At 46.6% G+C, this 12955-nt stretch overlaps 1 protein-coding gene across 1 annotated transcript; it reads left to right on the forward strand.

Annotated features, from left to right (window-relative positions):
• Nucleotides 1-4431: 4431 nt before the first annotated feature.
• Tmem252 (transmembrane protein 252) lies at nt 4432-8476 on the forward strand. The gene is made up of 2 exons (XM_032891740.1): nt 4432-4780; nt 7712-8476. Exons 1-2 carry the CDS (start codon nt 4506-4508, stop codon nt 7992-7994), a joined length of 558 nt encoding a protein of 185 aa, XP_032747631.1. The 5' UTR covers nt 4432-4505; the 3' UTR covers nt 7995-8476.
• The last annotated feature ends 4479 nt before the right edge of the window (nt 8477-12955 follow it).

Below are 12955 nucleotides of genomic sequence, written 5' to 3' on the forward strand. Positions count from 1 at the left end.
TGGTTGCCTCCTTCCCATGCTAGGAATTTCCTGACTTGCTGTTTGTCCTTAGCCAATCTCGAAAACTCCCTTCCTTTCGATCTTCTCCCAAGTGGGAGGGGAAAGGAGAGGCAGAGGAAAGGTTTAAAAGCAACGAAAACAAGAGGGAGGAAGTGACTGATGCTCAGTGAACCCTCAAGTGTGAAAGGCTAATCCAGAAACCACTTAGTAATCAGCACCATGAGGTCAGGCCTGGTGACATCTCCTGTTACGCACATGCTGCCTTCTGCACCTCCTGCAGAGCCCTACTTCCTGAACCCAGGTGACCTTCAGAAGTCTTCACCTTGGCTTTACCTGTGCTTGGCAACAGGCCCTTCCTTCGCCATAGCCTCCACAAGTCAGCAGCTGCTTCTGAGTTACCCGCAGGCCTGTTTTCAAGGCACTAGTCTGTGCCTTCTGGAAACAGAAACCTGGGTGGAGAGGACTGGGCCGTGTCGTACGGCCCTGACTGTGCTATTGTGTGTGCAAGAAAAAGTCAATTTCCAGGGTGTGCTAACGTAAACCCGGAGGCAGGCCAGTGCCTGGAACTCAGACTGCACACAATGTTCAGAACGGTGCTCATGGGTCTGTCAGAGCTCAAGGGAACAGTCATTTATTTACGTCTTAAAAATGTTTGGCCGGTGGCCAAAATAACATGCTACTGTTGTTAGGTCCAAATCAAACTCCAGATCCCCCAAGTCCAAAAGGCAGTCCAGAAACCCAGAAGTGAACTCAAGCTAGACTATAGGGGGATTTCTGGTGGTTAGATAATAGACAGTGTTCTTTGGGTACTTGAAAAGCTGGTTCCTCACCACCGGAAGGAGCCATTTCCCTTATCACTGGCACAAGGGGCAAATGGCTCTCTGTGGTGCCTATTAGGAAACCAAAATGCTGGCCACCAGGTCCCTCAGTATCATAGGGATTATCATACCTGTTATACATTTTGGGGTTCATGTCAGGATCCCAGCCCTTCTCACCTCCTCCCCAAAACTACTCCCTCCTAGCAGATTCTCATTCTCCTTATAACCCTGCTATCTTAGATATTCTCTCTCCCTCCCTCCCTCCCTCCCTCCCTCCCTCCTCCTCTTGCTTCTCTCATGGCCATATCCAGTTGTTCAGTTTGCTGACCATGTTCAGTCTATTTCTTTTTCTTTCTGCTCTGGACTCTTGCAGATGCTTCTGGCTGTTCGCGCTCACTCTCGCTCTCGCTCTCGCTCTCATTAATATCTACAATAAAAATCTTCACCTCAATCCATACCATGGGGTGGTTGAAGGAACCTCAGAGTCATACATACAGAACATACCCAGACACCAAATTCTCAACACAAAGGAGATTTTATTACCCCAGAGGGGACAGGTGGGGCAAGAGGACGCTGTCTTTGGATTGGGCAAAGACAGCAGCAGGCGTCTCTGGAGGAGTGGTTTTAAGGAGAAAAAGGTGGAGTCCGTGATAGGATGACTTGTAAGTCATGTTAGCCAGTGTAGCCAAGTAATGAATTTTGCTTTCTGGACCTTGATGTTTTCATAGGTGGACCTTGGAGGTTGTAGCCAAATAAGGGAACAGACCTTTGGGACGAGCTTTAGGAATGGAATCTAATGGTTTGACAGGGCAGAGGGAAGACGAGAGGGCAAGACCTCCTGATGCCGCCATGTTTGCAGTGCTTGGGTCTGTTAGAGAGCCAGCCCTTCAGTGGTGGTCATGCTGTAAGTTTATACAACTGTCACACACTTTTACTGATCACTGGGTTTAAGGGAGTGGGGCAGAAATAGACTGACTGAAAGGTACAGCATCTTCTATGTGTCTCTTCCAGAGGAAATGAAATCAGGGATGGAGGAGCGAGGCTTGACTTCACTGGTTCTTTGAGTCATTCTCATGGATACAGGCATGCCATCCATAGGACACATTTCCCCACCAGTCCCAGGCACCCTCTGTGAGGATAAAAATCCTTGTCATTATCCTGCAGCTTCCCGTTCAATGGCCCCTCGTTCCGTGATCAGCGCTGGGTAGGAACACGCAGACAAAGTAGACAGTGGCCTGAGAAGGCGGTAGCTTCAGAAGACAGGGTGAAGCCAGAGAGCTCAGCCAAAGGATGGAAGGTCCCGGGAGTGACCCCCAAGGAAGCGTCCTGGTGTTTGCTGACCCTGCATTCTCTTCATCGTGCCCAGCTCTGAAGATACTGATGCTTCTCTCTTCTGTCACTGCAGCTTTTCTGTTCAGGTTTCTTCCGTCCATCTTAGATGCCTGAGGAGTAAGATACGTTCTCTCAGCGTGTGGTATTTCAACACTGTTTTATTTCTTGAAATGTTTTTACTTGATCAATTTTGGAATTATGAAGAGGCTTAGTGACTACAGAACAAGCAACTACTTAAATATAAACATTTAATAAAGAGCACAACACACCTGGGAGCGTGAAGGCCGTTGGTTTTCCTTGATCACCATGAAGGATGCGCGGTCCCTAGATACTTCATATTCCCACAGTGGTGTTTTCTCTCCACTCTGCTTCACTCGGGAGCTGAAGATTCTCCTCCACATTCTCTCTCAATGCCACATCTCTCCTCAGACTCATGAAATAGCCTGGCCCCAGAAACCTCCGTTTGATATGAAGGAACTCAGTCCTTCCCGCCCCTGGTTCTCTATACTTTTGCCTTATTCCACTGAAATTTTCACTATCATCAACACAACCAGACACTACTACAGAATGACAGGAGCCACCTCCGGGATGCTGGAGAAGAAGAATCCTGGCAGGAAAACCATATCTTTTGTTGGTGCCGAGGGAAGGGAAGTAGAGATGTCATATGTTACTGTCTCGGATCAAATCACCAGGTACAGCTCCCGCTCCCTTGGAAGGGACTATTACATAGGCAACAGGAGTCATCAGAGACTGTCACAAGGATGGGAAAACCGAGGGAGATAAAGGCTAGACCGCAAAGATAGCACCAAGCATAGAGGATAGAAGTGGTCCAAGGTTGGTATTGAAGCTAATAAATGTAGGGGTCGGTAGGTAGAGTGAGCAAGTGCCTGCAATTGTTTTCCTAATCTGCAGTGTCTTCCTGCCCTACCACGGAGGTGGAGCTAAGGAAATGGCGGGTACAAGGCTAAATACTATGACTCTGCGCAAATAAACACTTTCCTGTTGGAAAAGCAAACAGCAGGGATGACGATGGAGGAGTGGGGAAAGCATCTAGGCAGAAGTGACTCGGGAGACCCAGTGGGGAGAAATCTCTCGGCCTGAACGTGCCAAGCCACCAAATAAAAGAAAGGTCCGTAGTAAGGCATGAAGCAGATGCACAGTGAGGTGTTTACAGCCACAGACCGTGGAGATGAGAGAAAGAAACTTCAGGCCGAGTGCGTATGGTAGCTACCAAAACATTCCTAGGGCAACGTGCCACAGAGCAGAGATGCGGGGGAGGGGGTGAGGGCAGCATCTGAGACAGATTTTAGGGGGGAGGTTTCAGATTTTTCAGAGCCTTTCCTCTGCTGCTGTGCCCTGTGAAAGGGTGTGGGGGACGACAGAGAGTAGGTAGGGTGTAATAGGAGGAATTTATGACGTGTACTTTCTTGGTCTACTTGATAGCTACAACATGCTGTAGCTTTATGGGGGAATGCCCTTAGGTCAAATGCCTGTGGATCTTTTTTTTTTTTTTCCTAGGGAGCAGGAAGAGACTTGGGTGAAACATGTATAACGAACCAGGAATGGTGGGCCTGCTCTAAAGCCATATAGAATAAATACTTAACCAGCACTTATTAGCCAGAGGATGATGGGCTACAGTATCTGCACCCCACCAACGGGAAGGATTCGGGAGCAGAATTAAACAGCAGTTATTACACCAGGGTTCCCCCACCCCCACCCCTCCCCGCACCAGTCCCTTCTCCAGTATGCTCCTTCTGGAATTCTCTTCTATCAACAGAAGGATCGCTTCCTGACCTGCTCCCATGGAATTTCCCCAGTATCAGAATATTGGGACAATGAAGGGCAGAGTCACTAACATAGGCAAAACAGGGCGCTAAAAGCCTTGGTGAAATGTCCGTTTAGTACAGAAAGAGAAAATGAAATCGGGAAAGGACTCTGCCAAACAACGGAAGGAGACAATCGTTCACGGAGAGATGCTATCTTCTCTACCTTTCAGTGCAGACTTCCCTGCAGCGAGGGTTGAGAGACCAGTGCCTTCATAATCAAAAGGTTCGGACCTCTCTCTCCTCCAGTACTTGGGAGCAGCTGAGGTCCCACCCACCAACCAGGAACACACTGGCTACGTGCAACCTCCCCTTCCTGGAGGACACAATGTTATGTTTCTAGGTTCCCCCGGAGGATATTACAGTAACTTTCAGTGGTTAATGAATAGCTTCCCGGTGCCTGCTTCATTTAATTGTTCAAAGGCCATTTGTTCCTGTGTATAAGGCTGTGACCCGGCTAGTGAACGCACTTCCCCCAGCAGGCCTGGAAGCAGAGGAGTGGCAGGGTCAGACAGACTCCAGAGAAGAAAGGATGCAGAACCGGACTGGGCTGATTCTGTGCGCCCTCTCCCTCCTCACGGGCTTCCTGATGATTTGCTTGGGGGGCTTCTTCATCTCCAACTCCATATTCCACTCCCACAGGAATCTGGTCGTGGCCTATGTGCTTCTGCCTATGGGCTTTGTGATCCTTCTGAGTGGAATTTTCTGGGGCACCTACCGCCAAGCAAACGAAAACAAAGAGATGTTCAACCACGTGCTTAGACAGCACCTTGCTTTCCAGGACCTGCCCCTGGCTACTGTAGACAGGTACGTGCCGAGCGCCAGAGGAGGGCTGAGAGGAGTCGCAGTGTGGGAAGGGGACTGAAGCAAAATCCCATGTGGATCCACTACAGGAGGCTATGCAGCTAGGCTCAAGATTCCACCATTGGGCAATGCGCTCTGGGACTGTTGTGCATGGGGGGAGCAGGGCTGCCCTTGGGGAAAACAATGAGGTAAGAGGGAATTTTCTTAGGTAAGATCCTCATTCCCACAGCAAAATTTCACATAAAACAAATAAAGGGGCACAACCCCTAGGTTCTTCCTACATTTGGAGGGTGATTTGAGTTAAAGGCAGGTGATGATTAGATGGTCCCTATAACCTGGGTACCGAGTTAGGAAGAAAATCCCAGTCCCACAATAAACAAGCAAGCAGACGTCAAGTCAGTCCAGCAACTTCTGTGACTAAGGGAAGTTCTAGATGACTGATCTCGTAGGTGTTCTGATCTTACTTCGCATGAAGGATGTATTCAAGGGAAGATGCTAACAATGATGCAAAACCAAAGAGCAGCATATACACACACACTGCAATATCACTTGGCCTTAAGACAGATCGAATTAATTAATTGACACGTGCCGTAGATAGTTAGACACTGCAAACATTATGGCAAGTGAATTCCGCCAGACAGAAAGGACAATGACTGTACTATTTCTGCATATGCCAAGAGCTACCACAGTCACTTACACTACAGTCACATACACCAATACCAAGCAGCTGCCATAGCCGCTTACACTTAGTAGCTCCTGTAGACAGGAAGTAAAATAGTGGTCCCCAGGCCTGGTGTGTGTGTGTGTATGGGGGGTTTATTATTTAATCTATGGGATTGTAGTTTGGAGTGATACAAAAGTTCTAGGGATAGTTTTGCAGCAACATCATATCACTAATACCACTAATGCCCTCACAAGTAACACATGTTATTTACATTTTATCTAAAGGGAGGGGGCAAAGATTCAGGTAACCTTGTGGTTGGTTGACTTAGCATTGATCTTCTAATTCTTGTCCAAACACAATAACATTGGTTTTTTATTAAAGATTTATTCATTTATTATATTATAAGTACATTGTAGCTGTCTTCAGACACGCCAGAAGAGGGCATCAGATCTTATTACAGATGGTTGTGAGCCACTGTGTGGTTGCTCGGATTTGAACTCAGAACCTCTGGAAGAGCAGTCAGTGCCCTTAACCACTGAGCCATCTCTCCAGCCACCAAGAACATTGTTCTTAAGGCATAAGGTGTCTTAAGGTATAGAATGTAAGAATCCATAAGTCCTTTTGTGTTCTTCATGCAAGAGTAGGAAGATCATAACAGGTTTTAATTATCCCACGTACTTTGAATAAGAGTCCTCTCACCAGTGACTGTGTATTGTTGGGATCCAACATAACCAAGACAACAGTCAGAACCCACTTCCAAGGTCAGTTAGACGAACGAGGGATTCTTTGGGTTTCATCTTAAATTAAGATAACAGAGTGATTTAGAGGGTACATCTAGAGTGATTGTGTGTGTGTGTGTGTGTGTGTGTTTGTGCATGTCTGTACATGTATGTGTGTTTAAATGTGCATGCGTGTATATGCCCTTATGTATGTATGTTTGTGCATGTGTTTGTGTGCTTGGTTTTGTGTGTGTCTGTGTGTTCATGTATGCATATGAATTTTTGTGTATGTTTTTGCGTGTGTGTGTGTGTGTGTGTGTGTGTGTGTGTGTGTGTGTGCTGGCTAATAGAAAATGACGCATCTGAAATTTACCAATTCATATATTCTCTTGTGTGGAGTATTCAAAAAGTAAACCACGAATATCTTGACGTCCTCATTGCCCCTTCCTGCTGCATCATGAGATGCTCAGCCCACAGAGTCGACCTGAAAAGTTCCGTATTTCAAAAGCTTGGCACTCAGAATGGGTAGCGAGGCAGTGACATCCAAGTGCGTGTTCTTACAGTGACAGAATCCATGGGAGCAGTCTTTTCGGCAATCTCTCCAGTGGTTCCAGGGAAGAGCTCACCGTTCTGTCCCCATGACTCAACTTTAGCTATTCCTGGGAAAGGTCAAGACTTCCACTGTACAGTAGACACCTCCTCCTCCAGCTTGGAGATTTGGAGTGGAGCAGTGGCTACACATGGCAGGCTCTGCTCTGTTGTGGTTACCCTCCATAAACACTCCCTTTGGCACTGGATAGATTACCTCTATAAATACACAACTCATGTAGGCTCACCCTGTCTCCCTTCCACTTGCCACACCCCTATCTTCATTCATGATGGAGGAGCCAGAAACATTTAGAAATTAGTTAGATGAGCAAGATAACCACCATGCCTGTCAGCTGAGGTGAATGGCTGTTAGCATGGGCAGGCTGGCATTACTACCCTGCAAGTGAAAGCCCCACAGAAAGCTCTCAGCTGATGTCTTTTGCAACCGGAGTGTTTACTATATTTTCTCTGAATCTAGATGCCCAGGGCTTGCCAATGTGTCAGGAGAGAGTGGTGGCATTTATTCTGTCATGGACCTGCATGTAATGGAGGTCCTATTCATTATTTTGTTGCTTGTGAAGGTCTGAGGCTTTGAGAGTGGAGTAGAAGATGATATGTGCGAATGGTAACAAGGATTTGACATGGTCAAAGTCCCTGTGTCACCTAAAGCTGATAAGGTTGGCACACTGAACGGCTGTTTCTCAGACTGAAAGAACAAGCGAGGTGGAACCACTTGGAATGCTGTCTGGAACAGGAGGACCTGCTATGGCTGACAGGGGGTTCTTCTGGAAGGATGTGCATGCAGTTTTTAGAAATCGGTGATGCCAGAAAAGTACATCTGTTTCAAACTCTGTTTCTTAGCAGTTTAGATTCACACAATGTAAGTTGAGAGAGGCAGACATATGCTTCTTCACCATCAAGGCCTAAATAACACATGCACATTTGTGGCATTTCATTCCACAGGCCTGACTTTTACCCCCCGGCTTATGAAGAGAGCCTGGATGTTGAGAAACAGGCTTGTTCTGCAGGGAGAGAGCTCCTAGGATTTCCTCCTCCTCTGTATACAGAGACAAGCCTTGAACCCCAAGATGAAGACGAAAATGACCCACAACCAGAGGCCCCGCCACCCTACCAGGAGATCATAGCAGATGCAGCAGCTACAGTGAAGACACAAGATGCTGAGGAACCGAGCACAGTGCTGAAGGCCGGGGCTGCTCTCCAGCTCTCAGAACTCACCTGCTGCTGAGGAGAGAGGCTGGCCAGGGACTGGGAAGTTGCTCTGCCACCCTGCACTGGAGCAAGGCCACTATGGGTTCCGGGGACTCAAGTTTAGCCTTTCCAGGCAGCATGGGGTTCGAGAAGGGGATAGCCACCAGCAGGAAGTGGGTGCAGAAAATTCCCACAAAGCCCAACCTAGATGAACCTTAGACCACAGAGAAGGGGCCTTCCACCTCCTTCCTAACCTCATCACCTCAGCCTGAGCCTGGGGACACATTGGCTGTGGGTTGGATGCCAAAACCCTTCACATGCTGTGTCCAAAGAATCAAAGGAAAGGATGCTTGGGTGGCAGCCCTGGTGTCACCCCACTGAGTGGGCTCCCTGAGTGACACCATCGCTCACACACACCATAGAAGATGTCCTAGGAACCTAGGAGTGTTGTTTTGTATCATTGTATTTTAATTATGTGTGTCTTTTTTTCTATATAAAAGAGACTGTAACATTTGCTTCTAAATGGTTCAAACACAAGGTGTTATTTCCTAAAGAGGTCTTTCTACAAGCACACAGGAGCTCTTATAGATTCAGGTTGACCAGATAGAATACTTAATTCATGATAGAGAGAATCAAACGTGAGGTTGATATACAACTTGCTACAAATCTTGTGCAGATTAAAATATGTTTCTATGCAGTTTTCAAAAATGCACCCCCGCCAAATTCAGAACGTGAGTGATTAAAACTTGTAAGGCCACATCTCTAGTACTAGGATGATTTTGGTGTCTCCAGAGAGAGAACTAGACTTCTCGGTTTAACCCAGTGGTCCCTCCCTGGTTCCATTTTCTTTGTGGGAGGTTTTGAAGTCAGAGAACATGCTGGTGGAAGGACGCCAGCAGGACACTCAGGGTGAGGCACTGGAACATGGATGAAGATCTTCATCTCCTGGCCTCCAATTCTTTCTCTAGGGAGTGAGGTGTCCGTGTTGATATCTATCAGTTACGCCATGCCTTCCAAACAGCAGGTCCAAATAGCCCTCCTGTGCCCTTTATCTAACCCTCACCTCATCTTTACAAGGTGAGGGCTATGACCACTCCTATTTTCACAATGGGTTAATTGAGGCTTCAAGACTTCAGGAACCATGTTCAAGAAAACAGCGGCCTGAAGGAAGGCGAAGAACCTGAAGGAGGCGAGGGAAGTTACCTACTTTGTATTTTTGTGTTAGGCTAGCGGTGTCTTTTTTTTTTTTGTCCTTTCAGGACAAAGCTTAGCTTAACTCACAGCTTAGATTGCTGTCTTCATTTCAGAAGTGATCGCTAACAGAAAGAGATGTTTTGGGTCGCTGCATTATCTTCCATCCTTGAAGGAGATGGGTGGCTTTAGTTCTATTGGGCTTCTCAGCTAAAGTAGGTCAGCCTTGCCTCCTGCCTCATAGTGCAGTCTTCCTACATCTGCCTGAGGCTAGTCACAGTGACAGGCATGGGCGAGTCTTTGAAAACTCACAGGGAAAGATGAAGCTCCCAAGAAAGAGTCAACGAGGTAGGACTGGGCGTCCATGGTTTCCGACTCCCCGTCAGTGTTGAGCACACAGGTTGTGAACATCCTGATCAACACATGATGCCAACCGAAGTGCTAGTCCATGATGCACAGCTTTGTGAATCCCTGCGTTGAGTCCATGACACTGAGGGAATGGCTAGAAGGAAGGCCACTGGTGGTTGTTTAGCAGGAAAGCAATCGTTTATTAGCAGTGAAATTTATTACTCCTTTCTTGTCATTTCTTTTCATCCCTCTGTAGGGCAATTTCCCCTATGGGTCTGATTGACCAGCATTAGGAGACTTCTAACCAGATTCACACACAGAATAGATGGTTTTTGTGCAACTGGGGGTTGGCTAAAGCAAATGTTGAACTCGTTTTGTGTAACTTGTATTAGTCTGTAAGACAATAAATTTTGTATTCGGAGTCTTTTTAAAATTTATTTTGTGGGCTGTGTTGTACACACATGTGTATGTGTACAAGTGCTTGTGTGTGCATATGCATGGAGTGGTCAGGGGCTTCAGTTTCAGGTAGGTTGGCTGGCAAGTGAATTTTCAGAGATCTTCCTGGCCCATGTGAAGATTTAAACTAGCTCCTCCTGCTTTCACAGCAAACAAGCCTACCCACGGAGCCAACTGTCCATCACCTCAGACTTTCCCTCCCCTCCCCCTTTCTGTCACCTTTTGTATCACAAATCAGTAGAAGAACATAAGTCATGGTAACATTCTCCACAGTATGAAGATGAGTTCGTATTTCCACAAACCCAGGCATCACTGACAGCAGCCATTGCTTCCATTTTAAAAAGAACACTAAAGGCAGGCAAGAGGACACATACTTACAACCCAAGCACTTGCGAAGTAGAAGCTGGAGGATCAGGAGTTCAAAGCCAGCCTTGGATACATAGTAGGTTAGAACCCAGCCTGGGCTACATGAAACTCTGTCAATGAACAAAGGGAGGGAGGGTCAGAGGAAAAAAGAAAAAAAGGGAAAAAAACCAGCACCAATTCATACTTCTTCACATGTTTCTAAGATACATGTGCTCTGACTCAAGAGTCAAGAACCTGGGTATTATGCAAAGAAGGCTTGTATTTTAGAATCCCACCAACTAGAATCCAGTGAACAAGTCAAACCAATGTGTCCTCCTGTAATGAATGATAACTTATGCCCTAAAGGATGCTCTCGGGGAAAGTACCTCTGGCATCTTCATTCTTTCTCAGGTTTGTGATCAAATGGAACGCTGCTGGGTTGGGAGCCATGGCTCCATGGATATTGCAGAGAGCATTCGGACTATGAGACAATGAGGAGAAGAAAGTCTCCATGGCAGAGACTGTTTCTCTCCCTCATCTCCACCGTGAATGATACCCATGCCCCAGTTGATAGCTTTATGTTGATCAACAAGTTTAAGTAATTGCCTCCAGCACCAAGAAGATCAGGGTGGCAAGGTCAGTAGAGAGTACACGATGCTGGCTGGGTCCTTGCATATCTGTGTTGTATTGGGCTCTGCCTTGACCCCTCCATGCAAAACCTACAGGTGATTTCCCTGACACATCTGTTTGTCAACATTTCCTTAAGTGCATTGTTTTTGATGAAGCATCATTTATGATCACCTACACGCTAGGTGCTGAAAGAAGAAGAAAGAAGGGAAGTCACGCATTTATAACCCATGTCCCCACCTCATTCTATAAAGTTCCACGGCAACCCAGGGTTACACACTGGTGAGCTGTCGACTGCATGGGATGTTTCTGCTGGTAAGGCCTCCGGCTGGTTGAAGTGGAACGGCCATTCTGTTAAGCTCTGCTGCCCCAGATAATCTCTTGCCATTTGTAACTGTCAATGGTCCAAACACTGATTTACTAGCTGTGGGCATGGAGTCATCTTCCTTTCATTATCCACAAATGCTTCTCATCCTCTACATCAGCCATAGCTCATGGATCTGGCCACTCCGGCCTTATATTGACCTGTGGGTGGCCAAACAATGCCACGAGACTATCATTCTTGCCATGATTAAGTGTGACCAACTCTAGCTTAGGGCTCCATCGAGGATGACCATCAATCTAAAATGTCTTATGTGAAAGCATTTATGACCTGCAAATATAATGGACACATTCTGCAATTTGGAACAGTAAGACTTGATAAATGTTCTCTCCTTAAAAAGTGGCTACCCTTATGTGTGAATGCATGGATGGATACACATACCTGTGAAAGCCAGAGGGCAATACTTTTGGAGTCGATTTACCATCTGAGACATCTATGTACCCACCTCTCTTTTAAAAGGACGACGAGGAAGTTAAATAATCCTGAATGAAACAAAGCAACCTCTTGTTTTGGGGGAATGGCTGGCATCTGGCAGGCACGGTATTTAAACCCCGGTTCTTCCTATAAATGCCTCCCTGGCATTATTACATACTACACATTTCCAAATCCCCTAGATGCATGGGATGACGTCCTGGTTATATGAGTATATGTGTATGTGTATGCATATGTGTATATGTGTATGTATTTGTGTGTGTGGTGGTTTGCTACTTTCCAGAGGCATATGCTGCAGTGAGGGAACCCCTTGGTGCTAGAAGATCACCAGAGTAGCCCTAATAGTTACTTTACTTTAACCATAGCCTCTTCTGTGATTTACTGTGCAGGTTCTCACAAAACTCTTAAATGTCTCATGCTGCTCATTCGTATTTTAAAAAAGATGATTGTGTGTGTGTGGGGGGGGCACATGCCAGGACACACATGAAGGTCAGAGACAACTCCTTGGAATGAGGTCTCTCTTCCTACCTCTACCTAGATTCTGAGGATTGAGCTCAAGCCCCTTGTTAGGCTTCTGCAGTAATGCCTTCACTCACCCTCCAGCCGTCTCAATGACCTTCTGGTCATTTGCTCTTCAAGGCTGGCTATTGGGCCTCCATCTTTGACAAGCAGAGCATCATGTAGGGAAGAATGTGTTGCGGACTTCCGTCTCACGTGGGAATAACACAAGAATACACACATGCAATCCCGGGTTAAGGCACAAATAATTCCTCAGCAGTGTGAACTTGAGAGGGTCCAAAGACAGGCCATGTCCTAGAGTCACCGAGGGAGACCTACTGTTTGTTAATATAGCTGAGAGAAAATGGTGGCCTCTCAGATCCGCTGCCCTTGATGTCACATCCTGTGTCTGCCTGAATGTCACCCACCACACCAACTGTGGTCCCCAAAGTCAATCTCGTCTCTAAGTCCTGGCTAACAAAGACTGTTTCGTCTTGCTGCTTCCATTAACCTCTGGCAAGTTATACAAATAATTACGGATCCTGAGAAACCCTGTTCTTTAGGAAAAGTGTCCTGTTCTGGTGTCCCATGAGTATGTCCCCATAGCTCATGCTTGCATTTCTACTGTAACATGTACATCTCTCCAATTACTTCTGGGTTTTTGTCACAGCCAACTCTCCCAAAATTGTGAATTCCTAAGAGCAAGAATAACTTCATCC

Source organism: Rattus rattus, chromosome 2, assembly GCF_011064425.1.
Source record: "Rattus rattus isolate New Zealand chromosome 2, Rrattus_CSIRO_v1, whole genome shotgun sequence".
Classification (NCBI taxonomy): Eukaryota; Metazoa; Chordata; class Mammalia; order Rodentia; family Muridae; genus Rattus; species Rattus rattus.

What these genes read in the sequence shown, in the direction of transcription:
- Tmem252 (XM_032891740.1), top strand. Translation starts at nt 4,506, where the DNA reads ATGCAGAACCGGACTGGGCTGATTCTGTGCGCCCTCTCCCTCCTCACG. An exon ending in CCCCTGGCTACTGTAGACAG is followed by an intron (nt 4,781 to 7,711) that starts GTACGTGCCGAG and finishes TTCATTCCACAG; the next exon opens with GCCTGACTTTTACCCCCCGG.